This window comes from Balaenoptera acutorostrata, chromosome 15 (genome assembly GCF_949987535.1).
Source record: "Balaenoptera acutorostrata chromosome 15, mBalAcu1.1, whole genome shotgun sequence".
Classification (NCBI taxonomy): domain Eukaryota; kingdom Metazoa; phylum Chordata; class Mammalia; order Artiodactyla; family Balaenopteridae; genus Balaenoptera; species Balaenoptera acutorostrata.
This window is the reverse complement of record NC_080078.1, coordinates 46,767,335-46,791,388: the sequence shown is the minus strand read 5'-3', so window position 1 is coordinate 46,791,388 and position 24,054 is coordinate 46,767,335. Positions and strand designations below refer to the sequence as shown.

The window sequence follows — 24,054 nt, the reverse complement described above, 5'->3', positions numbered from 1 at the left end:
GCCCAGTAGTGGGATTGCTGGGTCGTATGGTAGTTCTATTTTTAGTTTTTTAAGGAACCTCCATACTGTTCTCCATAGTGGCTGTATCAATTTACATTCCCACCAACAGTGCAAGAGGGTTCCCTTTTCTCCACACCCGCTCCAGCATTTATTGTTTGTAGATTTTTTGATGATGGCCGTTCTGACCGGTGTGAGATGATATCTCATTGTAGTTTTGATCTGCGTTCCTCTAAGGATTAATGATGTTGAGTATTCTTTCATGTGTTTGTTGGCAATCTGTATATCTTCTTTGGGGAAATGTCTATTTAGGTCTTCTGCCCATTTTTTGATTGGGTTGGTTTTTTTTTTTGATATTGAGCTGAATGAGCTGCTTGTAAACCTTGGAGATTAATCCTTTGTCAGTTGCTTCATTTGCAAATATTTTCTCCCATTTTGAGGGTTGTCTTTTGGTCTTGTTTATGGTTTCCTTTGCTGTGCAAAAGCTTTTAAGTTTCATTAGTTTCCATTTGTTTATTTTTGTTTTTATTTCCATTTCTCTAGGAGGTGGGTCAAAAAGGATCTTGCTGTAATTTATGTCATAGAGTGTTCTGCCTATGTTTTCCTCTTAAGAGTTTGATAGTGTCTGGCCTTACATTTAGGTCTTTAATCCATTTTGAGTTTATTTTTGTGTATGGTGTTAGGGAGTGTTCTAATTTCATTCCTTTACATGTAGCTGTCCAGCCTTCCCAGCACCACCCACTGAAGAGGCTGTCTTTTCTCCACTGTATATTCTTGCCTCCTTTATCAAAGATAAGGTGTTGGTCCAGTATCTTTCAATCTGTATACAAGGTTCATGAGGATGCGATACATTGGAAATGACTAGAAAGGTGAAAGTTTTAAAAAATGAATCTAAAAGGGTGCCATACTTCTTAAAATAATATTGGTAATAAAGCACTTTTGAAATGTTTAAAGTATATACACATCAAAATTAGAAAATGAACTTGCAATGTCCATAATGTGAGTCAGACTCTTACCTTGGTTGGTCAGAAAGTCAGAGAGTGAGGAAAACATTTCATGAGCCTCAAGAACTGGGTCATTCGAGAGGCAATAGCCCCTCCACCAGTTCTTCTAGAAACTCAACAGTCATGCACTCAGGGAGCATCCGAGACTTTACCTTCTTTTCCTCTTTCTGCTCTCCTAATGTTGCCAAGTAACTCTTAATGCTTCTTCTACCCCATCCATGGCTTCTGTTTCCTCCCTTCTCCTTGAGTGAATCTCTGCCTTAAGCTACTCTATGCTTTGAAACTTTCTCTGTATATTTTACCACCAAACACTCCAAGTCAAAGGAGCTGGTGGTTTCCTTTCATCATCGTCTAATATGAGTTCTCTCCTGGTAGGTGGAGGTCTCATGACAGGCCACCTTAATTTAATGTCTATTGGCCACCCTACAGGTGACTGATCAGTCACCTCACCAGTCACCTATGGTCCAGCGCTCAGGATTAAATGGTACAAAACACGGCAACCTCTTTTCCCAACTTTCCCTAGTTAGGTGGCAGACACTTGCCTCAGCATACCCTAATGAAAGGCATCATGGCATAAGAGAGCTGTAAGTCGGGAGAATAGGGGGAGCATTCACATTTTTGCTACTAAGTCATGAAAAAACAGGCTATTGACTGTCTTGGCTGTCTTAATTTGGGTTCTCCAAAAGCAAATTCTGAGACAAGGATGTGGGTACAAACGGTTTATTTGGGAGGTGGTCCCAGGAAGCATAGGTGAGGCTTGGGGAAGTAGGACAGAGTTGGGAGGACAGCCAATAGGGGGTACATTAATGAACAGCTTACTGTTGGGGGAAACTGGGGCTCCATTCCTCTGAGAGCTGCATAGTGAACAGAATCGTCTCCCTGAGGGGTGGGCAAACTGGAGTCTTACCTCCTGCATCCTTCGGGTGTCTGGAGTTGGGCATTAGCTCCTGGGTGCTTCTGGAGTTGGGCATTAGCTCCTGGGTGCTTCTGGCCCACCTGGGTCAAGCATGCCCTCAGTCAGTGTCTCAGAAAGCAGTTCATCTCCTGGAACCATTTGCTGCAATCTCAGGGGTAGTTCAATGAGATATGGGATGGGGGCATGCCTGGCTGTAAGGCTTAGCTGACCTGGGTTGTTTCTATTCCAGCTACTCTAAGAGATCAATCCTCTCTAAATGTTAGAGTTGGGTGTGGGCTGAGAAGAAGTAAGAGAAAGAAGAGTGGAGTGAATCCAGCCTTGGGACACCCAATACAACAAAAGCATAGGGGTTGTTTAGAATGGCTGAAGTTTGGATTCAGTTTGAATGTCCAATAATGGAGGCAATAGTAAAATAACTTGAGGTAGATCCACGTAATGAATCATTCTTCAGCCATCCAAATTATAGAATTATATTCAATAGCATGTGGGAAAGTTGAAGGAAAAAAAAAACAGAAAAAAGTAAACACATCCATTTTCATTTGAATGGGTTTTTGGATCTTTCTGGATGTGGGGAACAAAGAGATGCTAAGGAGAAGTCATCTAGGTCTTTGAAACTCACGTAAAATAAGTAGCTCCCACAAGGGTCCAGGTGCTTATCTTAGTCTTCAAGCATGTCCCTTTCCATCACTTTGGAAGAGAGACTGAAGTTGTGTTCCGACAGGGTGAGTTATGACTGGGTCCTTGAGGACTGTAGGAATCCCTGGATCTTAGCCACTCTCTCCAAGCACCTGGCTGAAAACAGCCTGAGCCCAGAATTTGAAGCAGCTATGAATCTGGAGATAGATTGTGCCTATTGCCTCAACTTCTCAATGAAATAAAATAATTGAGAAGTAGCGGCCAGCTGTTCGGCTCTGACCCTGCTCCAAGTAAGCGTCAAACAAATCCCTCCTCCCTTCTCCTAAGGGGGCAGTCCTCTCAGTAGTAGTTACCAGATCAAATTAAACCAAAGTGTAAATAAAATACTTGTCTTCTCCCTAATTTATAGATGAACATTTTAATAGAATTCCAAGTCGGTTTGTATTTAGAACCATAGCTACTTTTCATGCCTGTAGCCTGGTCAGATTTTTTTTTTTTAATGATTTCAAGAGAGCCTGCAGTGCAAGGCTTAACAAGGGAGAGGGAGGCGAGAACAGAAAGGCATCAGAGGATGGAGGTCACGGATAGCAGGTCACAGACAACCCAACAAGAGAAGATTTGCCTTTGTTTACATCGCCAAAGGGGAAAAATTAACTTGATGGAAGGGGTAATTAAGCATTTCTTTTTCCATCATGGTCCAGCCCGGCTTCATACGCAACTGTTCTGTTTTGCATTGTGATGAATCTTCGTCGAATTGCAGAATTAAAGGCGGCCAGTGTGTCACTGATGTCACACAGCAACACTTCCCCCACTATTAACCTTTATTTTATAAATAGACGGTAAAAATCTCAGTGCAAGAACTGTCCAACACAGGTAGGCAGATAATGAGGGAAGAGTGGAAAGGTTTACAGAGACGTGTTGTCTGGAAGGAAGAGATCATTTGAACAAGTCAGCAGATTAGCATTATAAAGTGTATAAAAGGGATTATCTGCCTTGACACCCTCAGGTCCTAGATGCTGAAACTGCCGCGTATGTAAAGTGAATGGATTTTCCTAGTTATGAAGCTTGTAGTTGTAAACCTAGAATCACACCTCCAACCTAGTGCCCATCCACTCATGATTGACTCTCTTATTTGCTTATATTTTCAAAAACAACCTGCAGAAGAATACCACCTCCAGTGTTGGAATAAGCTGGTTTACCCAGGTGTACTGTTCAGAATTTGGAATATGTTCTCTTATAGAAACAAAGTTAGTATACATGATGGTAATTCTCCCAGGCGTGTCTCAAAGACACTTAGTACCCAGATTCCACAGCCCTGGGAATGATTCTCTGTCTTTTAATGGGGGTTAATGAGAGCATAGTGGAGGCAAATGACCAGCAATAGCTCAGCTCCCACCGCTCAGGGCCATGTCCTGTCCTGTGGACCCAGTTCCTTTTCAGGTAAACATAGTTCAGCCTGTGTATCCAGCATCACGGGGACCAAGCACAGTTCTGAGCTTTGCCATCTGAATCCTCTGAGAATGTATTGCAGGATATATTTTTCCTTCATGTATGGAGGCATCACTGCAAAGCTTCAAGGAGACCCTAATCAGCTGTAGAGACTCTAGTTTATTGTGAATTATCACACTGTTCAGCTGGAAGAAAAATTACTTCATTCCAATTGCTTCACACATTAAACCGGCTAAATGAACAGACCAGGATAAATGTTTTGCTTGGTTTAGCTATTTTATAAGAATCAAAGGCAATCCAGGTGATTGTATTTCTGTGCAACTTTTGCATCAAGCTAAGGTGCTCACATATGGATGCTGACACGTTACAGAGCAAGCATATTTTACATGTAGGCATTCACACATGGCATTTATTTTGTTCAGACCCATTAGAACTTTTACACCAAAATGACCTCTTGCCACTACTCTGAATAATAGTCAGGGGCTACCTCTCTTACTAGATGGATTTTGTTCACCTCCTGGCTTGAAAATGTCCTCAAAGATAGTTAATCAGACTTCCCTGGTGGCGCAGTGGTTAAGAATCCGCCTGCCAATGCAGGGGACCCAGGTTCGAGCCTTGATCCGGGAAGATCCCACATGCCGCAGAGCAGCTAAGCCTGTGCGCCACAACTACTGAGCCTGCGCTCTAGAGCCCGCAAGCCACAACTACCAAAGCCCGTGCACCTAGAGCCCGTGCTTCGCAACAAGAGACGCTACCACAATGAGAAGCACGCGTGCCGCAACTAGAGAAAGCCCGCACACAGCAACGAAGACCCAATGCAGCCAAAAATAAATAAATAAATTTATTTTTAAAATGGCAGTGTCACTGACATTAGAGTATACATTTCTATAGTTATTTTTAACCTTGTTGGGGTCACGGATCCCTACAGGAATATGACAGAAGCTATCTCCTCCCAGAAAAATGAACATATGAATATATGCACACATTTGCATATCATTTCAAAAAGGTTTGTGGACCCCTAGAGTATATTTAGTGGTGCTCTAGGGTTAAGAACTTTTGTTCTAAGGGAACGTTTTCAAAAGAGAGAGCATTTATTTTGATTTATAGTCTGGATATGTTTATTAAAAATTCAATAGTATCATCATTTATCATCACAGCTTAAATCTATACATGTACTATCCTGTGTAGACATGTGTAATTGACCTCATTAAAAATGACCTACTGTTTAGAATTTCTGTCTTTAGAACTTTGGCTTGGCTGTTTGGTTTAATATTTGCATTTGAAAAAGTTCTCTAATAGGACATTGACCTTAAGGATTTTGAAAGTCAGGATCTACATATAAATTTAATTCAAATTCTCTGCTATTAAAAGAACATTGACAGAATCTCAGAATTAGGTGATAACACTTTTACATTTTTACATTTTTTGAACATTACCAAATGATAATTTTTAGAATTAAATAAAATGTGAATCCGAGGTGATTCAAGAATTTAGTATATACAACTATAGTTTTCATGGTAGTTTATGGAACTTACACAGAAAAAATAGCCTCTTTTAATGACCATACATACTGGATATATTTTCCCTCTTTCTCATTATGAATAATGACTTTATATACATATATAGTGCAGCTTTCATCCCCTCCCATGCAGAAAATCTCCAGTCATTTCAAACCCACGACTAAGTGTAATGTAATGGGATCCATGGTTTAAAACATTCAGGATCAAAACCAGTCCTGCTAAAGTTCATGAGACTGGAAATTCACATAGCCCTTTTAATAGAGACACTATAGTGGAAACAGTCTTCTGTAGCCATCTGGTTATTTGTGCATGCTATCATGAGCTTATACTTTTTATCTTGCTTTATTGCTGTACATACAATAGGTATGTACACTTCTGGAGAAGAGGCTCACATACAAGACAAAGTGAACTTGTGGCTTTGGTGATGGGTCATATTGATGGGAAATTCTTGTCATCACATAAAGGCATATTTCTGTACACATACAATATACTGAAACATCATATTTCTTGGATGCATAGTCTTTTATATATTTTATTTCCAAAGCCAGGACACATTCTTAGAATTTATAGTGTGTTATAGTTCATTTGGTCTCATTTTTTTAATTCTATACAAAATAATAGTGCAAATAACAATTGATGGTATCTTGGATTCAATGAAATACATTGTATATATTAGAGCACAAAAGATCAGAAGGTACCTTAGCAATGTTACAGCAACTCCTCAAGGAAATTGAAATTAAAGGGTCATTTAACTTACCAAAGACACAGATGTTGGTGACAAACAGGTATAGACTAACGATTAATTTTTTAAGTACTTTCACCCATCTTACATGACTCATTGGACCATAAACTTGTAAACTCAGTGTAAATCACTTTTCAAAAGACATTTCTTAAGTCATATTTGGTACATGAAACATAATGTTTATGTAAGTTAGAAAGTATAATGAATTATTGTTAAGTATAAATGAATAAATTTTAGCTACATACAAAATCTTGGATAATCTTGAAAGAAATGAGTGTTGTACAAGGCTACATATCAAATGGTACCATTTTCTATAAACAAGTAGAACTAAAATACTTTCAAAATTAAAATTTAGCCTGGTTCATATAGTACCTTTTTTCAGTCATTGTTCATTTTCAGTGTTCATGTGGAAAAAAAGTATTCAAATGATATTTTTTAATCCACATGTTAGATTTAAAATTAAAAAGGCGTATTTTAATGGGAGCTAATTTAAAACAATTTGACTTGAGTGAGATAACAGTTTGGGAAATGTGTCTGTGCTCAAGTTTTGCTTCCAAATTGGACTTTGAAACTTATTGTCAGTCTCAGAAAGAAATAAGAAACAGTGCAGATAATTAAACATTTGCCTTGGGGGAATTATTTGCAGTCAATTAAAACCATACACTTTGGGTGTATACTTGCTTCACTGGTTATTAAATTTGAATCTTATGTTAACTACCCAGGTTTCTCACCTGTCCATCAAATGTTGCTTGTGGCAAGTTGGAGAAACAGACTTTCTCATAATATTCTAAAACATATTGTTTAAAGCTATCTCCTAGTTTGGGGAGGGAGAGAGAAAAATAGGTAAGGGAAACAAAGCAAGAATGATTTATTTCAGATTCCATCTGATTCAGCTCTGTTAGGAAGTTAAAACACAACTGAGGAATATGAACTCAGTAGAGAACCCATTTGTATTAGACGTGCTGGTCTACCACCCTCAGCTCTCTCCATGGCCACATGCATACAAGATTAGCTCATGACTTTTAGATATCTTTGGATTATCACCCTTTTAACCGCATGAAAAATATCCACTAGATTGTAACCGCTATGAGAGCAGAGATTTGTTGTTTTGTTTACTATTGACTCCCCAGTGTCAAGAACTGTGCCTGGCGTAGAGTTGGCCCTTAGTAAATATTTGTGGAATGAATGAAAGATCTATTTTCTGTCTTCTTGCTGACCTACTCACGTACTCTTTCCAATGGACTTTGAAGAGCCTCCCTAGAGGTCTCCAACATCCAACAGGGGGCCCTTTGTAGCTTTGCAAGAGTCCATAAGTCACTGGAACCCTTTTAGCCACATATTTCCTGTAAAATACATCATACGATAAAAACAAAATGATGAACTTATGCTGATCCCACGTTTAAATGTGCTACACAAGAGAAAGGGTGAAGTTGCACAAAACAGAAGGTTTGTGTTCCCCCTTTGCTATCTTTCTACTGGTATAGCTCCTGAGGAAGATGAACTTAATTACCACTGGATTTCAAAGCTCTACATCTGCCTTTTTCAAGGACTCAAGGCTCCCATATATGCACAACGACAGTAATGGAAGCATTAAGAACATTAAAATTATATTCCTTTAATCTTCTCTATTTTGCCTTCCTTTCATATCCTTTTGTGCAGTTCTGCTAAGATTTTCACTGATGCATACATAAAGCCTGCTTATATTTTCTTCCTTGTTGTGAAAAAGATGTTCTAGCCGAATCTTTACCGTTTTTACCTTGTGAACTTTGTGCAGACATCTTATGCAGTACTTTAAGAAAAGCTTATTTATTGATGAAGATATTTAAGTATTTTAATGGCATTTTTTAAAAATAATAGATTTTTCCCCCAAACATAGATCTATTCTTTTAGTGCTGGAGGCTGCTGTATTTCCTGGTTAAAAATGCTGACTAGGGATTTTGCTTGTTTGTGATGTCAGATTCTGCAAAGGATGACAATATTACAAAAGAAAATGAAGTAACAGATCATTCTGCATGTGGCCAAGATCATCCCAATGGTAAGTTGTGAGATTCTTTTTCAGTTGTTTTTTTTTTTTTTTCTGCTTTGGAATACTGCATGTTCTAAAACCCAGATTTTACTTTTTCTGGAAAAATGGAATCTGGAATCTTGAACAACTCAGGAATTAGGGGCACCAGCCCTCCACACAGTCAAAAATCCGTGAACAACTTTATAGTCAGACCTCCGTATCTGTGGCTCCGCATCCACGGATTCAACCAACCACAGACTATGTAGTACTGTAGTACATATTTGTTGAAAAAAATTTACCTATAAGTGAACTGCACAGTTCAAACCCATGTTGTTGAAGAGTCAACTGTATTTTACTAGAGCTAAATACCAGCTGATTGGTAGCTGCCACATTTAGAAGGGATGTTTGCTCTCCACAATCCTCATTACTCATTAATTTTGTGCCTGGCTGGCTTCATTTATTTTTGTTACCTGACTGAACTCTGTAGGCATTGGATTTGCAACTACTGGAAGGAAGATATGATACCAATGAGAATAAATGTGAAACATGGAGACAGTGTATACAGGAGATTAAATCTACATCTTCTTGGAATACCAAAAAGAGATAATAGAACAAATAGAAATGAAGCAGTCTTTAGAAAAATAACAGAAAAAAAAGTTTTCCTAATGCAAACCAGTTCCTCTACCCAAAACACAAGAGTACATGTTATATTTATAGGCAAAGATAATGAAAACTCAAATGAGAACAGAAACCTACAAATCCTCATGGAATTTCTGAAGATCGACAATAAAGGAGGGCTTTTAAAGCATCTAGGAAATTCAAAATCAGGTTACAAGCAAAATCACCAAAATCAGATTAGCCTTAGCCTTCTTCTTCCACAGCTCTAAATCCTCAAAAACAAAAAATGGAGTAACATTTCCAGAGCTCTAAAGGACACCATGTCTATATCTAGTGAAGTTATTATTCATGCATGAAGTCAAGAGTAATATTTTCTCAGGAATAGAAAGATTAAGAAAGTATGCCACCCAAGTGTCCTTTCTGAAGAAACTAACAAAAGGCCTGTGCAGATACAATAAATACAGAAAGGAAGGAAACATTCAAGACTGAGAAAGGCACAGTTGGAAACGACTATGTGATAAGAGACTCATTTAAATGTATGAAAATGTTGAAATAATTGTTTCAAAATTAGTATCAAAAGAGCTTACTTAAATGGTTGCTTTTACCTTTGAAAATTATAGTATATTATTTTAAATGAGAAAGAAAAAGAAGGAGACATTTTCACTTTCAGCAATGAGAATCTAAATAATTTAGACCATTACTCCCACTAGACAACCTGGACCAAAAAAAAAAAAATTATATATATATATATATATATATATATATATATATATATATATATATAATGAATATGTATGAAAATGGACATACAGAGACAGAATTTGAAACTGTTTTTACCTTAGGGCATTTGCTGATTCTGCAAAAGGCATCTTACATCCCACTGCTCAAAAGGGCAGAGGGCCCTGGTAAACCCCTGTGTTTCAGGTTGAAACCCCAAAGATGTATACCTTAGCAGGAAGAATGAAACAGCAGTAGATCAGCCTCTTGCAAGACTGCTACTCAGCTTCAAATCATCTCAATCCCCAAATTAAATTAAGATCAACCTAGATTATCAGTCCCTCTAGGTACCTGAGAAAAACAAATGTAAATTACATACTAGATGGGGGGAAAAAAGTATTCTAAGTTTCAAACCATTTACATAAACAATTTGTTAAATATAATGTCCAGCTCACACAGACAAAAAATAGCCAGAAAAAAAAAAAAGAAAGGAGGTAACATGAAAAACAAACAGTCAAGGGTGGCAAGCCCACTTGGGCTGAAAATAGTAGTGTTACGAAGTATAAAACACAAAGACTATAAGGGGGATAAAAACAAGAGTGAAAATTTTAGCTGAGAACTGAGAATTCAAAACAGAAAAAAAGCAAAAAAGAAAAAGTCTAGAAGTAAAAGATGCCACACTGAAATGAAGAATTCAGTGAGCGGGTTTATGGTTTATTAGACACAGATGAAAGAGAATTTGTGAACTAGAAGTTAGGTCAGAAGAACATATCGAAAATAAAAATAGGAGAGAAGCAAAGAATAGCAAACTAAAGAAAGGGAAAAGAGGGGCTTCCCTGGTGGTGCAGTGGTTGGGAGTCCGCCTGCCAACGCAGGGGACACGGATTCAAACCCTGGTCCGGGAAGATCCCACATGCCGCGGAGCAGCTAGGCCCGTGCGCCACAACTACTGAGCCTGCGCTCTGGAGCCCGCGAGCCACAACTACTGAGCCCGCCTGCCACAACTACTGAAGCCAACGTGCCTAGAGCCCGTGCTCCGCAGCAAGAGAAAGCCACCGCAATGAGAAGCCTGCACACCACAAGGAAGAGTAGCTCCCGCTCGCTGCAACTAGAGAAAAAAAGCCCGCGCACAGCAACGAAGACCCAACACAGCCCAAAATAAATAGATAAATAAATAAATTTATAAAAAAAAAAAAAAAAAGAAAGGGAAAAGATATGGAGGATAAAATGTCAAAGTCTATTACGCATGTAATTGGAATCCCAGACAGAAAGGGGAGAGAGAATTGGGCAATACTTGAAGAAATTCTGGTAACAAGGGATATTAAGCCACATGTTCCAAAAGTCCTTTGAACTCCAAGCAAAATAAATCTACAACCAGGCCCATATAGTAAAGTTCCTGAAAGCCAAAGATAAACAGAACATCCAAAGGCAATTATCAAACACCTGGACTGATATCTAACTTTGCAAAAGATAGGGTGGAAATAAGAAGAGAGTACAACAGAATAGCTGCCGACCAAGGATTCTTAACCCAGAGAAAATGTATGTTTCAAGAATAAAGGTTAATTAAGAACATTTCAGACCAAACAAAGCAAACTTCACCACCAAAAAATTCTGGTGTTCTTCAGGTGGGACATTGATCCCAGAAAGAAGATCAAAGATGAAGGAAAGAATTAAAAGCAAGGTAAATAGTAATTGTTGGATAAATGTAAATGAGTATTGATGGTACAAATTAATAATGATGACTGTAATAATAATGTACTATGGGAGTTAAGAGATGCTTAGAATTAAAACAGGGAACGCTGCTCAATATTATGTAACAACCTAAATGGGAAAAGAATTTGAAAAAGACTAGATACACGTATATGTATAACTGAACGACTTTGCTGTACACCTGAAACTAACACAACATTGTTAATCAACTATACTACAATATAAACGAAAGAGTTTAAAAAATAAATAAATAAATAAAAATAAAATCTCTGTAAAAAAATTAATAAACTAAAATATACCATAATAATGGCATTTACTGGGATGAGATAAATTAAAGTATGCTAATGTTTTTCCATTGTCATGAAGAATAAAAGCACCAATTCACATTAAAATTTGGTAAGTCTCAGTGATGCCTGAGAGTCAGGAAGTGAGGTGAGGCCTGTGGTTGTCCCTGCTGACTGTCTGGAGAGACTTTCCAGGCCACAGTGCACAACCCAGCAGACTCCCTGAGTGGAGGACACAGAGCTGAGAGTCCTGGAAGGCCAAGCATCTAGTGTTTCCAGGGCAGAGTCCTGGAGAGGAGAGAGCTCCACACGGGGAACGCTCTAGAGACCTACAGAGGGAATCCCTCAAGTCTTTGGCTGAGTATTGACCTGCGCATGCGTAAGAGGCTGGGTCAAGAACACTAAAGGACTTGAGGGAATGATACCTGGAGCTTCCACGGGGCTGAGAGGAGTGCCTGTTCCCCCCAGGCAGACTGGAAAACCTAAAAACTCAAGAGGGCTCAGAAGGGGTTTACCTCAATAGTGGAGCAAAACTAGCAATTCACTAAATGCTGCTCTTGTCTTCCGCAAGCCAGCTTATAAACAAGACTTAAAAGGATCAAACTGTTTCTGAATAACTTAACTGATCCTAGAATGAAACACGAGAACATTTATAGAAATAGGAACATACCTCACATCCAACAGAGTCATCAACAAAATTACCAGGCATGAAAAGAAGTATTGGAAGACAAATCTCCATGCAGCTCTTGTGTGCCTGCATGTTTTATGAGCAGAGGCCCTTACTGCCTTTGTTTTGGCCAATCTTTTCAAGGGTGTTTGTACAGGCACACCTTGGAGATATTGTGGGTTCTGTTCCAGACCACTGAAATAAAGCAAATATTGCAATAAAGCAGGTCACATGAATTTTTTGGTTTCCCAGTGCATATAAAAGTTATGTTTATACTATACTGTAGTCTATTAAGTATGCAATAGCATTATGTCTAAAAAAACAATACACATACCTTAATTTCAAAAAGACTTTATTGCTAGAAAATGCAAACTATCATCTGAGTCTCCAGGGAGTCGTGATCTTTCTGCTGGTGGAGGGTCTTGCCTGGATGTTGATGGCTGCTGACTGATCAGGGTGGTGGTGGTTGAAGTTTGGGGCGGCTGTGGCAGTTTCTTAAAATAAGACAACAATGACGTTTTCCACATCATTGACTCTGCCTTCCATGAACGATTTCTCTGTAGCATGCAGTGCTGTTTGATAGCATTTTACCCACAGTAGAACTTCTTTCAAAATTGGAGTCGATCCTCTAAAACCCTGCCACTGCTTTCTTAATTAAGTTTATGTAATGTTCTAAACCCTTTGCTGTCATTTCAACAATCTTCACAGCATGTACCAGAATTAGATTCCGTCTCAAGAAACCACTTTCTTTGCTTTTCCATAAGAAGTAAATCCTCATCTGTGAAGGTTTGATCCTGAAATTGCTGCAATTCAATCACATCTTCAGCCTCCACTTCTAATTCTAGTTCTCTTGCTATTTCTACCACATCTACAGCTATTTCCTCCACTGAAGTCTTGAACCCCTCAAAGTCATCCATGAAGGTTGGAATCAACTTCTTCCAAATTCCTGTTAATGTTCACATTTTGACCACTTCCCATGAATCATGAATGTCCCTAATGGCTTCTCAAATGGTGAATCCTTTCCAGAAGGTTTTCAATTTATTTTGCCCAAATCCATCAGAGAACTAACTATCTATGGCAGCTATAGCCTTATGAAGTGGATTTCTTAAATAATGGGACTTGAAAGCTAAAATTGCTCCTTGACCCATGGGCTGCAGAATGGATGTTTTGTTAGCAGGCATGAAAACAACATTAATCTCATTGCACATCTCCATCAGAGCTCTTGGGTGACCAAATTCATTGTCAATGTGCAGTAATATTTTGAAAGGAATCTTTTTTTCTGAGCAGTAGGTCTCAACAGTGGGCTTGAAATATTCAGTAAAGCATGTTGTAAACAGATGTGCTGTCATCCAGGCTTTGTTGTTCCATTTATAGAGCACCGGCAGAGTAGATTGAACATAATTCTGAAGGGTCCTAGGATTTGGGGGATGGCAAATGAGCATTGGCTTCAACTTAAAGTCATCATCTGCATTAGCCCCTAACAAGAGAGTCAGGCTGTCCTTTGAAGCTTTGAAGCCAGACATTGACTTCTCCTCTCTAGCTATAAAAGTCCTAAATGGCATCTTCTTCTAATAGAAGGCTGTTTCTTCTGCATTGAAAAGCTGTTGTTTAGTGTAGCCACCTTCATCAATAATCTTAGCTAAATCTTCTGGATAACTTACTGCAGCTTCTACATTAGCACTTGCTGCTTCACCTTGTACTTTTATGTTATGGAGGTGAATTTTTTTTTTCTTAAACCTCATGAACCAATCTCTGCTAGCTTCAAACTTTTCTTCTGCAGCTTCCTCACCTCTCTTAGCCTTCATAGAATTGAAGAGAGTTAGGGCCTTGCCCTGGATTAGGCTTTGACATAAGGGAATGTTGTGGCTGGTTTGATCTTCTGTCCAGACCAATAAAACTTTCTCCATATCAGCAACAAGGCTGTTCCACTTTCTTATTATTCGTGTGTTTACTGGAGAATCACTTTTAATTTCCTTCAAGAACTTTTCCTTTGCCTTCATAACTTAGCTAACTGCTTAGTGCGAGAGGCCTAGCTTTCAGCCTGTCTTAGCTTTTGACACGCCTTCCTCACTAAGCTTAATCATTTCTAATTTCTGATTTAAAGTGAGAGACGTGTGACTCTTCCTTTTACTTGAACACTCAGAGTCTGTTGTAGGGTTATTAATTGGCCTACTTGACAAAACACAGGAAAGTATGACCTATAGGAGAAGAGATATCAATTAATAGAAATCAATCCAGAAATGGCACAGATGGGGTAATAATATGAAAGGGCATGTTAAAAATTATTAATTGTGTTCCACATCTTCAAGAAGCTAAAAGAAGGATCACCATGTTCATTAGAAACATGGAAGATATAAAAAGACCCAAGTTGAATTTCTAAAGACTCAATTCACTCTGTTGAGTGTCTGACATGAAAATTATACTTGATGGGAATAATGGCATATTAGACAGTGCAGAAGAAAAGATTAGTGAATTTGAAGATATAGCTATAGAAACTATCCAAATTCAAACACAGAGAGAATAAATGACTGAAGGAAATGAAAAGAGCATCAATGAGCCATGGAACAACTTCAAGAGTGATTCCAAATACAATAGTCATGAACTGGAATCTCTCAAGGAAGGCATGGGAAAGGGAGACAGAAAAAAATATTTGAAGTAATAGTTGCTGAAATTTTTCAGAAACTTTATGAAACCTATGAACTCACATATACAAGAAGTTCTATGACCCCAAAGCACAAGAAACATAAAGAATATTATACTTAAGCAAATCACAATCAACTTGCTCAACACCAGTGATAAACAGAAAAATCTCAAAAACGATCAGATGAAAAAGACAAGTTACATACAGAGAAACAAATATAAGGATGAAGCAGACGTCTCATCAGAAATTGCAAACTACAATTACAGGCAAAAACATGGATGAATCTCACAAGCTTTATATTAAACTAAAGAATGTACAAAAGCATGTATATTGTACAAGTTCATCTATGTCAACTTCGAAAAGCAGGAAAAATAACTGATATTTAGAAAGATGTGCTTAAGCAGTAAAATGGTAAAGAGAATGTAGGTAGTGATTACTATGACAGTCAGGGTGTTGATTGAACTTGGGTGACTGGGGAGGAGATACTGATTGAGCTGTGAGCTGGGCTTCTGGGCTGGATGGTTATCATAAGGATGTATAGTTTTTCTACCTGCTTTTGGTTATTTAATTGAGCTCTGCATATCGTTTGTGTACTTTCCTGTACGTATGTCATATTTTGATACAAGAGTTAAAAGAGGAGGAAAGAAAGGGAAGAAATAAGGAAGGAAATAAGGGAGAGAGTAAAGAAAGGAAATTTCAGTAGCAGAGTTTGTAAAACAAAGACTCTAGTGGGGAGCAGGGTGGGTTGCAGCCAATGCTGACTTCGATAAAGATAATAAAAAACTAAAAATCCTGCTGTGCTACGGGTTTTGACAATATAAGTTAGGTTTAAGAATAACTTTGAGGGACTTCCCTGGTGGCACAGTGGTTAAGAATCCGCCTGCCAATGCAGGAGACACTGATTCGAGCCCTGGTCCGGGAAGATCCCACATGCCACGGAGCAACTAAGCCTGTGCGCCACAACTACTGAGCCTGTGCTCTAGAGCCCACAAGCCACAACTACTGAAGCCCTCATGCCACAACTGCTGAAGCCCATGCACATAGAGCCCATGCTCTGCAACAAGAAAAGCCACCGCAATGAGAAGCCCGTGCACCACAATGAAGATTAGCCCCTGCTCGCCGCAACTAGAGAAAGCCCGTGTGCAGTGATGAAGACCCAATGCAGCCGAAAATTTAAAAATAAATAAATTTATAAAAGAAGAACGAATAACTTTGAAACATTTTATGATAATTACAAATAGAATTAAATCACAAAATGGAATGAATAAATCTTATTTTCTAATTTTCCCTGAAGATCATACCAAACATGAGGGTACATTCAGTAATGCAAATAAAAATAATAAATAAGTAGCAGTATAACAGAAACACAGTATATCAAAGAAGATGACAGAAACACAGGCAGATAATTACGACAGTAAATGTAATTAGGTTACTTTACTGAGTGTAAAAACCACTCAGATGGAATTAATTTCAATAAAATAGTAAAGCTTTAAAAATGCAAAGTTAGAAAAAAAGTATATTTGGGAAATGAGCATCAAAAGAAAACATGGAAAACTACGTTAGAATCTCTCCTGTTACAATTCTAGCAAAAAATCTCAAGTGAGAAAGAGTTGGTCATTTTATATCAATAAAAATTTAAATCTCTGATTAAATATAACAATGATGGGTTTTTATGGGTCAGATGATATAGAAAGATACAATATGAATAAAATCCAATGGGGAATTCACAGATATGATATTATCAGTCAATGACAGAATAAATATACTAAAAATGACATGGAATCTTTGAAAAATGTGATTAACAGTGTAGTCCTACTGGAGGGTTAGACAGGCGGATCAGTGAAACAGAACAAAGAATTTGGAAATAGACCCCAGCAGATCTGAGATTTCAGTACATATTCAGGCTGACATTTTAAAGACAGATGACTCAGTAAATGTCATTAAGGCAACTATTTGGCCATTTGGAAAAACTGAATCCCAATCTCATTCCTTATGCCAATTTAAATTCCAAAAGGAGCAAAGATGAAATGTAAAACTGTAACTATAAAAATACTAGACTAAAGGAACCAAAGGGTGTATTTTTTTTTTTGAAATAAGGACTGCTTTTTGAAATGTGAATATATACAAACAGACACATGATTGTATGCTTATGTATTGTAAAATACATGCACATACATATATATCTGCACTGTGTGTGTTCCTATGTCCATATATGTCATAAAAAAGGAAAGTGGCTAAATCTGAATATATAAATTTTGACATGATAAATAAAGGTTGTAATCAAATTCTAAAGAAAAACTGTTAGGAAAAGTATTCTCAGCCTAAATGACAAAGAATTAATTTTCTTATTACAAAAATAAAGACCTCATAAATCAATAAGAAAAAAAAAAATAACCCAAGAGGAAAATGGGCAAAGGACTCACAATTCACAGAAGAAGAAATACAGTCATTATAAACATGAAGAGATGACCTATCTCTTCATTCCTTGAAGAGACGCAAATAAAACATGATTTCAGTGTCTTCTCCTTTTGAATATCAGATGTTTAATAAGTAGGATTGAAAATACACAGAATTGGTATGAAGAGGGTATCCAAACATGCTCACACACCATTGGTGGGAGATTAAAGGGCATAACCTCCTCATTAGCAATTTGGACAAAATGTAATAAAAGGGTAAAATGTTTACACTTTGATCCAAAAATTATGCTTTAAGAATTTATCTTAAAGTAACACCTACCAAAAGTAGAGAGGTATGTATTCACAAAAATGTACATTATAGTACTGTGTTTGTTGGCAAAAATAAAAAAACAAAAGGGAACATACAAAAATATGTCCATAACATGGAATATAATGCATCTTATAAGATTTCTGAAGAAATTGTAATGACAGTGTAAGCTGCTTATAAAAATGTAAACTAGAAAAGCAAGAATCAAAGTGTAAATTCATTTCAATGCCAGGATACATTTATATATTTCTGTATATTGTGTATGTTTGTGCATATATAAGTGTGTGTGTATATAGTTACATATTTTTTATATTCAGACATACACAAAGGCACACACGTATATACAGATAAATATATTTGTATACATATATATACATGCGTGCATATGTACATATACACATGTACAAGAGAATGATAACAGTTTACAGTATTAACAGTGGCAATCCCTTAGTTGTAAAATTATTCATAATTCTTAATATTTGTAAGTATTTTTAAGTGTTTCTATAAGAAAACTGACTTTCTTTTGTAACTACGAAAAAGCATAATCGTAGAAATAATTTACATTAGGAAAGTAAATTTTATTGGCCCTAGGAGAACTCTAAGGATAGCTTAGAAGATAATCAAATTCACACTAACCTAGGTTTAACTTTACTCTTAATCTGGGGTACTTTTAGACAAGCAGAATTTTGAATAATAGCAGCAATCAAGTTGCAAGCTTAACAAAAGGGCATAATTTCTTTTACCTTTAAGAGAAGCATCGAAGAAACAAAGTCTTTGTTCTTAGGAAGATCTGAGCATCTAATAACCTAAAAACAACAAAACTATATTGTTGTTGCTATTGTTCAAAAACAGTCCATTTATGAAGTGAGTTTAGGTTTATCCTCCTCTAGAAATGTTTAATTCCAGACTGATGTTCCCAGACCGATTTTTATGCAAATTAATTAAAGCATTAGCTTGAGCCAAACTTAATTACCAGGTCTCCAAGAAACAATCATGTGATCTATTTCTAAAGAAAAGTGAATGGATTTTTGGATTATCTATTCTAATGGTCCCCTCCCATTAGTATGGATGATTGAGTTCGCTGTATAAAAAATATACATATAAACTGTGGGATCCTTTATGTTCTTTTGTTTCTTCTGCCAGGAGGGATTAGGGCAAAGGACAGTGGGTGGAATTCAACCAGACTGAATGTAGAGAGGCAAACATAAAGCGTGCTCCCATGGGGTCAATAAAGCAGGATGGAATGTGGTATTTCTGAGTGGCTGAAGAGAAAGGCAGATGGGCTGAGTCATCATTAACACACAGCAGGCCTGGGTGCAGGGCACGGTGCTCACACATACCCCTCCTGCATACAATATGCCAGATCCTGGCGTGGCTCAGGCATGAGCAAGTATGAGCATTCTTGGATTTCAAAGCTGAGAACCTCATTGCTTTGCCCATTTTTCACTAACTTAATTTCAGAAAAATGAGAAAAAAAATATGCATTTTTGTCTCAAGAGAAGATTGCCAAAATATGTAAAGCACACAGGTGAAAACAGATGAAGGGTGAGGCAAGTGAAAAGGGCAGAGGAGAGGAATATTCCAAAAGAGCTTTGCAATGGCCTCTTATCCTCAAAGTGAAGCACCAGACCTTACTGGTAGGCGAGAAAATCCCTAGTATTCATCAAAGCCTTAGGCTACCACCCCATGTGGTCCCACCCAATCTGCAGTGCCCCAGGCCCTGGTGAATTGCGATCTTCCTATTCCTGATGGACTTCCTCTGAAAATGTATCGAATGGAGCACTGGGACTGGATACACACTGCAGTAAAGTGGCTGCTTCTACTCTCCAAATGCCCTGCTCTTCCCCATCACTGTACAAAGCCAGATCACAGATAATGAGTTAAGGTCCCAGCAATGACTGGGAGGAGGTGTGACGGTCGGTTCCCCATCAACAGTGATAGAGAATGAGGCTCACTCAAAAGAGTGAAGGTTCCCTCCACATCATCCTCCCAGGAAAACAAAGGCCAGGGATGACTAGAAACTTTACCAGGAGACATATCCTTATATAATGCCAAAGATAGAGGGACTCTAAGATAGTATCTAGTTTTTTGGCCTTTTTTTCTAAAGATAATAAAATTGAAGCCCAAAGAGGTTGTGATTTGCCTAAAACATTCAATTCTTCTTCCAGAGTTCTTTGCAATAAATACAGTATGTGAAGCATCTAGTAGCCTTAGTGCTTTGTTGCTAAAGGTACAATAGGAAGTGAGTTACAGTTCCTAATTACTATTTAGAGACATTGATGAATACTATGACAGAGGACCAATTAAATGGACATTTTTGGATCACTCCTTATTAGTAGGTGCTAGGAAGAGAAATGAATAAAACAGTATTTATCTTCACAATGCTCATACCCTGATAAGGGAAACAAACACAGATACAGCTATATTACAGTGTGATGAGGAGAATAATAAATAGGTGAATAGGCAAAGGGACTCAATATGCAAAGATGTGATCACTCTATATGGTACCCAGAGGTGAAAAGGATGGAAATGGGTTTTGGGGGGAAGATTTTGCATGACTTTCTGCTCCATATAAAGACTTTTGTGACAAGTAGTATCACAACATAGTCTAAAGAATAAAGGGCACAAATGGAATTCTCATACATTTCTGGTGGCACTATAAAATGGAACAAACTCTTCAGAGCACTGTTTTTTCAGGAACTAGTAAAGCTAAACATGTGTGTTGCCTGTTACTTAACAGTCTCACTCCTGTGTTTATACCCAAGTGATATGAGTACATATGTCAATCAAAAGACATGTACAAGAATGTTTTTAGCAATGTTATTCGTTTAGCCCCACACTGAAACATATTCCTACAATGGAAGACTATACGTCAGTGAGAAAGAATGGACAATTGATGCATGCAGTGACTAGGATTAATCTTACAGAAAACAAGTATAAAAAAGTAAGATACAAAAGAGCACACACTGTATATTCTGTTTATATGGGCTGGGTACATACGCTTGTCTCACAGGAGCCAGTACAGGTCACATGGTCACAGGCAGGGAATGAGGACCCTCTTACAGAAGTAGAGACAACTTGGAACAATGATACATCTCCCACAGGGACAGACCCAGACAAAGAGCCCAAACACGTCTGCTTCACTTTCGTGCCTGTAACCTCTGGCTCTGGAATTTTTTTTTTTTTTTAATTCAACAGTTAGATATCCTTAGCATAAAATCTTTCATTAAAATGATGCAAAGTGGACAGATTTCAATTTCTTCTCTTAGCACTTAAATGTTCTAGACGCCACAGGGGAGAGGAGGAGAACCCGGGGCGGGGGGCAGAAGTAGAACCATTCCTAGATAATCAGCCTTGGAGTAATCAAGAGCTGGCTGAATTCTCTCATGACTCTTGCTATAGTTAGTAGGTGTTTTATGAGAATGGTTGAGCTGTTAGGTGACCCCCATCCCTGTGTGCTCACATTACTAAAGTTTTATTATGCTCTCTTGATAGAAGAATGAAAGTACAAGCAGTGTTTTAATTTTCTAGGAATCCTCAAGACGGGAAATATCTACATAATAAAGGGAAATTGGATGTAACCCCTGCAACCTAGAAATTATTTAAAATTTCAAAACAGGTTGTATCCATTGATGTTCAGTGTATTTATAAGCTAAATATTAATTATACTAGTCAGTTCAAAGAAGACGGTTTTGCCTACATTATTTGGATATTTCTCATAAAATAATTGATATAATTTTGATGATTTGCAAAATGACATCTTCACCCTCCGCTTTGGTTCAAAACTGTTGTCTACCTCTCCAGGCATGATCAAAGCATGGTTTCTGAAATGTTTGCCTTTTTAAACCAGGAATAAAGCTATGGTCATGCATATCACATTTATTTTTCAATCACTGTTCTTAACAGGACAAAAGAATGATTCAATGAAGAATGAAATAAAAATTGAGGCAGAGTCCCAGAGCTCATATATGGAAACAGAAGGTATTGAAACCAGAATATATTGTTATCTGAGAATGACGTGAAACTGTGGGTCATGACTTCTATATATACTGGTGTGTATGAGTGGGGTGCGTGTATGCTTTCAGCAGTGATTACTAGACAATGGCGGTAGTGTTCTGCTTTGTTTGCCTGTTGAAACTTGGAGGGGAAAAAAGAACTTTGTGCTTTAGTCACTGTTTTCTCAATGATTCCAACTAAAACATCCCTGAGTATCCTTCTGTCTCATTCTATTTAGAGCTTTCATCGAACCAAGAAGATACCATGATCGTGGAGCAGCAAGAAGTGATTCCACTAACAGATGACCAAGAAGAAGAAGAAGGTGAAAAAGGTAGGACTGCTCTTAAATTAATCCATCAAGAATAGAGAGCTTCTTTGGATTCCTGCCTAGAATTCAACCATCAGAGTTATCCTCATGAAACTGCAGTCTGTCAAGGGGCAAAATGAACGTTTCTTTAATTCTAAACCTACTTTTGAAAGTAGAATAAAATCCAGAAGTAGCAAAAGAAGATACTTGTAACAGTTTTTCATCCTTTCAAAGAATATGAGGATGTTTTTATTATTCATTTAGATTTGATTTTTTAAAATCATAGTTTTGAGAAAGCGTCTAAGAAATAGAAATTATGGGCTAGACGGATAAAAGTCCTAGAAAATCTGAAATGGCTTTAAAACAAATAGATGAACCATTTTGTATTGATTTCATTCTGTCATCCTTCATGCGGTAGTGACGAAGGAAGCAATTTGTGTAAAATAAGCACATTATATGAGCCTTCTAAATGATAAGTTTGCCCAATAATATTAGGGTACAATTATATTGAATACTGTTTAAAAAAGTAAGATGATTTCAGAGGACATAAGAAGAATGAACACTTGGTAAATTTTAAAGCAGCATTTGGGGCAAGAAATCAATATATTAGAGTAAAGGTAGACATTTTAAAAAGTCTTTTAAAAATTATCAAAGAAATTTATTATTTATTAAAGAACTTAAAGAATTTCATTTTCCAGTATAAAGCAATCTCTTAAAAGGAGCTAAAATGTGAAAAAAGGAAATAATTGATCTCTTCTGCTGTATCATAAATCATACTGATCTTAAATAAAAATGTGTTTGCAAAGTAGTTACAGAGTAATAACTTGACAGGCCTTGTTCACAGAACACAGGGATCAATTTTGTTTTCAAATGAAAACACAGACATGATCTCAATTGTAAAATCAGGTCGATAGTAAGCACAGCTTCCAAATTATGAACTCTTTTTGGCAGCTGCATTGACACAGTTTAATTACTAAGTCATGTTAGTGATTTTGACATCCTTTTTTAATTTCCACTGCATCTAGAGCACAATATTCTTCTATATCTATGCCTCTAATGACCTTTTCTCTAATTGCAAATCCTAGTTCAGCTTCATGACACCATGTTCCTGGCAAGTCAAGTAGATGGTATATTTGGAGAATTTTATGTCTGACGCTGATAATAGAAAATTGATACAACCCTTACTTGAAATACAGATACATGGCCTTGCTCCTTTGTTACTGAACACCAGTTCATATTCCCCTCTCACAGTGAAGCCAAACAAACTGAAACATCAGAGTTTTGAGCAGAGAAAGGTTTATCAAAGGGCCGTGAATGGGTGGCTCGTGTTCAAAACATTCCAAACTCCCTGAGGGGTTTCAGCAAAGCATTTTTAAAGGCCAGAGAGGGAGGAGCGTCCAAGGGTCTGTGATCAGCTGCTGCACAATTCTCTGATTGGTTGATGGTGAGGTAACAGGGTGGTGTCCCAGGAGTTAACATTATCAACCTTAGGCTCCAGAAGGTCTGCGGGCTACGCGCTCATGATCAGCAAGTAGTTAATTTCTTCCCTTTCGTGGTGGTTTTTAGCATCTGAAAAATTCAGGAAATATGCATGAGATAGTCTTATCTGGGTACTTCAGAGAGGAGCTACAGAGGAGGATATGGGGGAAGGGTCTGTTCCAGGAAGGCCCCATAGGGTCCTGCTCGGTTATACATTCAGTTGTACTTGTAAAATATAAAATAGAGGATATTGCACCTGCCTGCTTAATTTCTCTGTAGCAGAAATTATTTACTTTGTACGTTGTGCCTCAGGACATGCAAATGAGGAACATCAAACAACTGGTACATTGTCCTCTTTTTAACTTGACCTACAAGGGAAAAAGCTCGTGTTCAGCACACATTGACTTGTCATCCTTCTCCCAGTGGCTTCTCCAGCATGTAGGACTCCTCCAGTGACTGAAGAGTTCAGTTCTCCCTCGTAGGGATGCCAATCCTCTTCTGCAAATGGAGGAATGGCATGTGGGAAAGAAGCAAGATCAAATTCCGCTACTTGGGGCTTCCCTGGTGGCGCAGTGGTTGAGAATCTGCCTGCCAATGCAGGGGACACGGGTTCGAGCCCTGGTCTGGGAAGATCCCACATGC

The 24,054-nt window shown here is 37.8% G+C and overlaps 1 protein-coding gene and 1 pseudogene across 4 annotated transcripts in view; one reads left to right on the top strand and one right to left on the bottom strand.

Moving 5' to 3' along the window:
* MACROD2 (mono-ADP ribosylhydrolase 2) overlaps window positions 1-24,054 on the top strand; it is a 2,013,670-nt gene that overhangs the window by 1,911,502 nt on the left and 78,114 nt on the right. For 3 of the 4 annotated variants that reach the window (XM_057529039.1, XM_057529040.1, XM_057529038.1), the window contains 3 exons: window positions 8,222-8,299; window positions 21,537-21,611; window positions 21,865-21,957. In XM_057529039.1, coding sequence (XP_057385022.1) covers window positions 8,222-8,299; window positions 21,537-21,611; window positions 21,865-21,957 — 246 coding nt within the window. The remainder of the gene's footprint in view (window positions 1-8,221; window positions 8,300-21,536; window positions 21,612-21,864; window positions 21,958-24,054) is intronic. The other variant, XM_057529041.1, reaches the window with a different exon arrangement.
* On the bottom strand, window positions 12,607-21,438 carry LOC130704843 (tigger transposable element-derived protein 1-like; annotated as a pseudogene).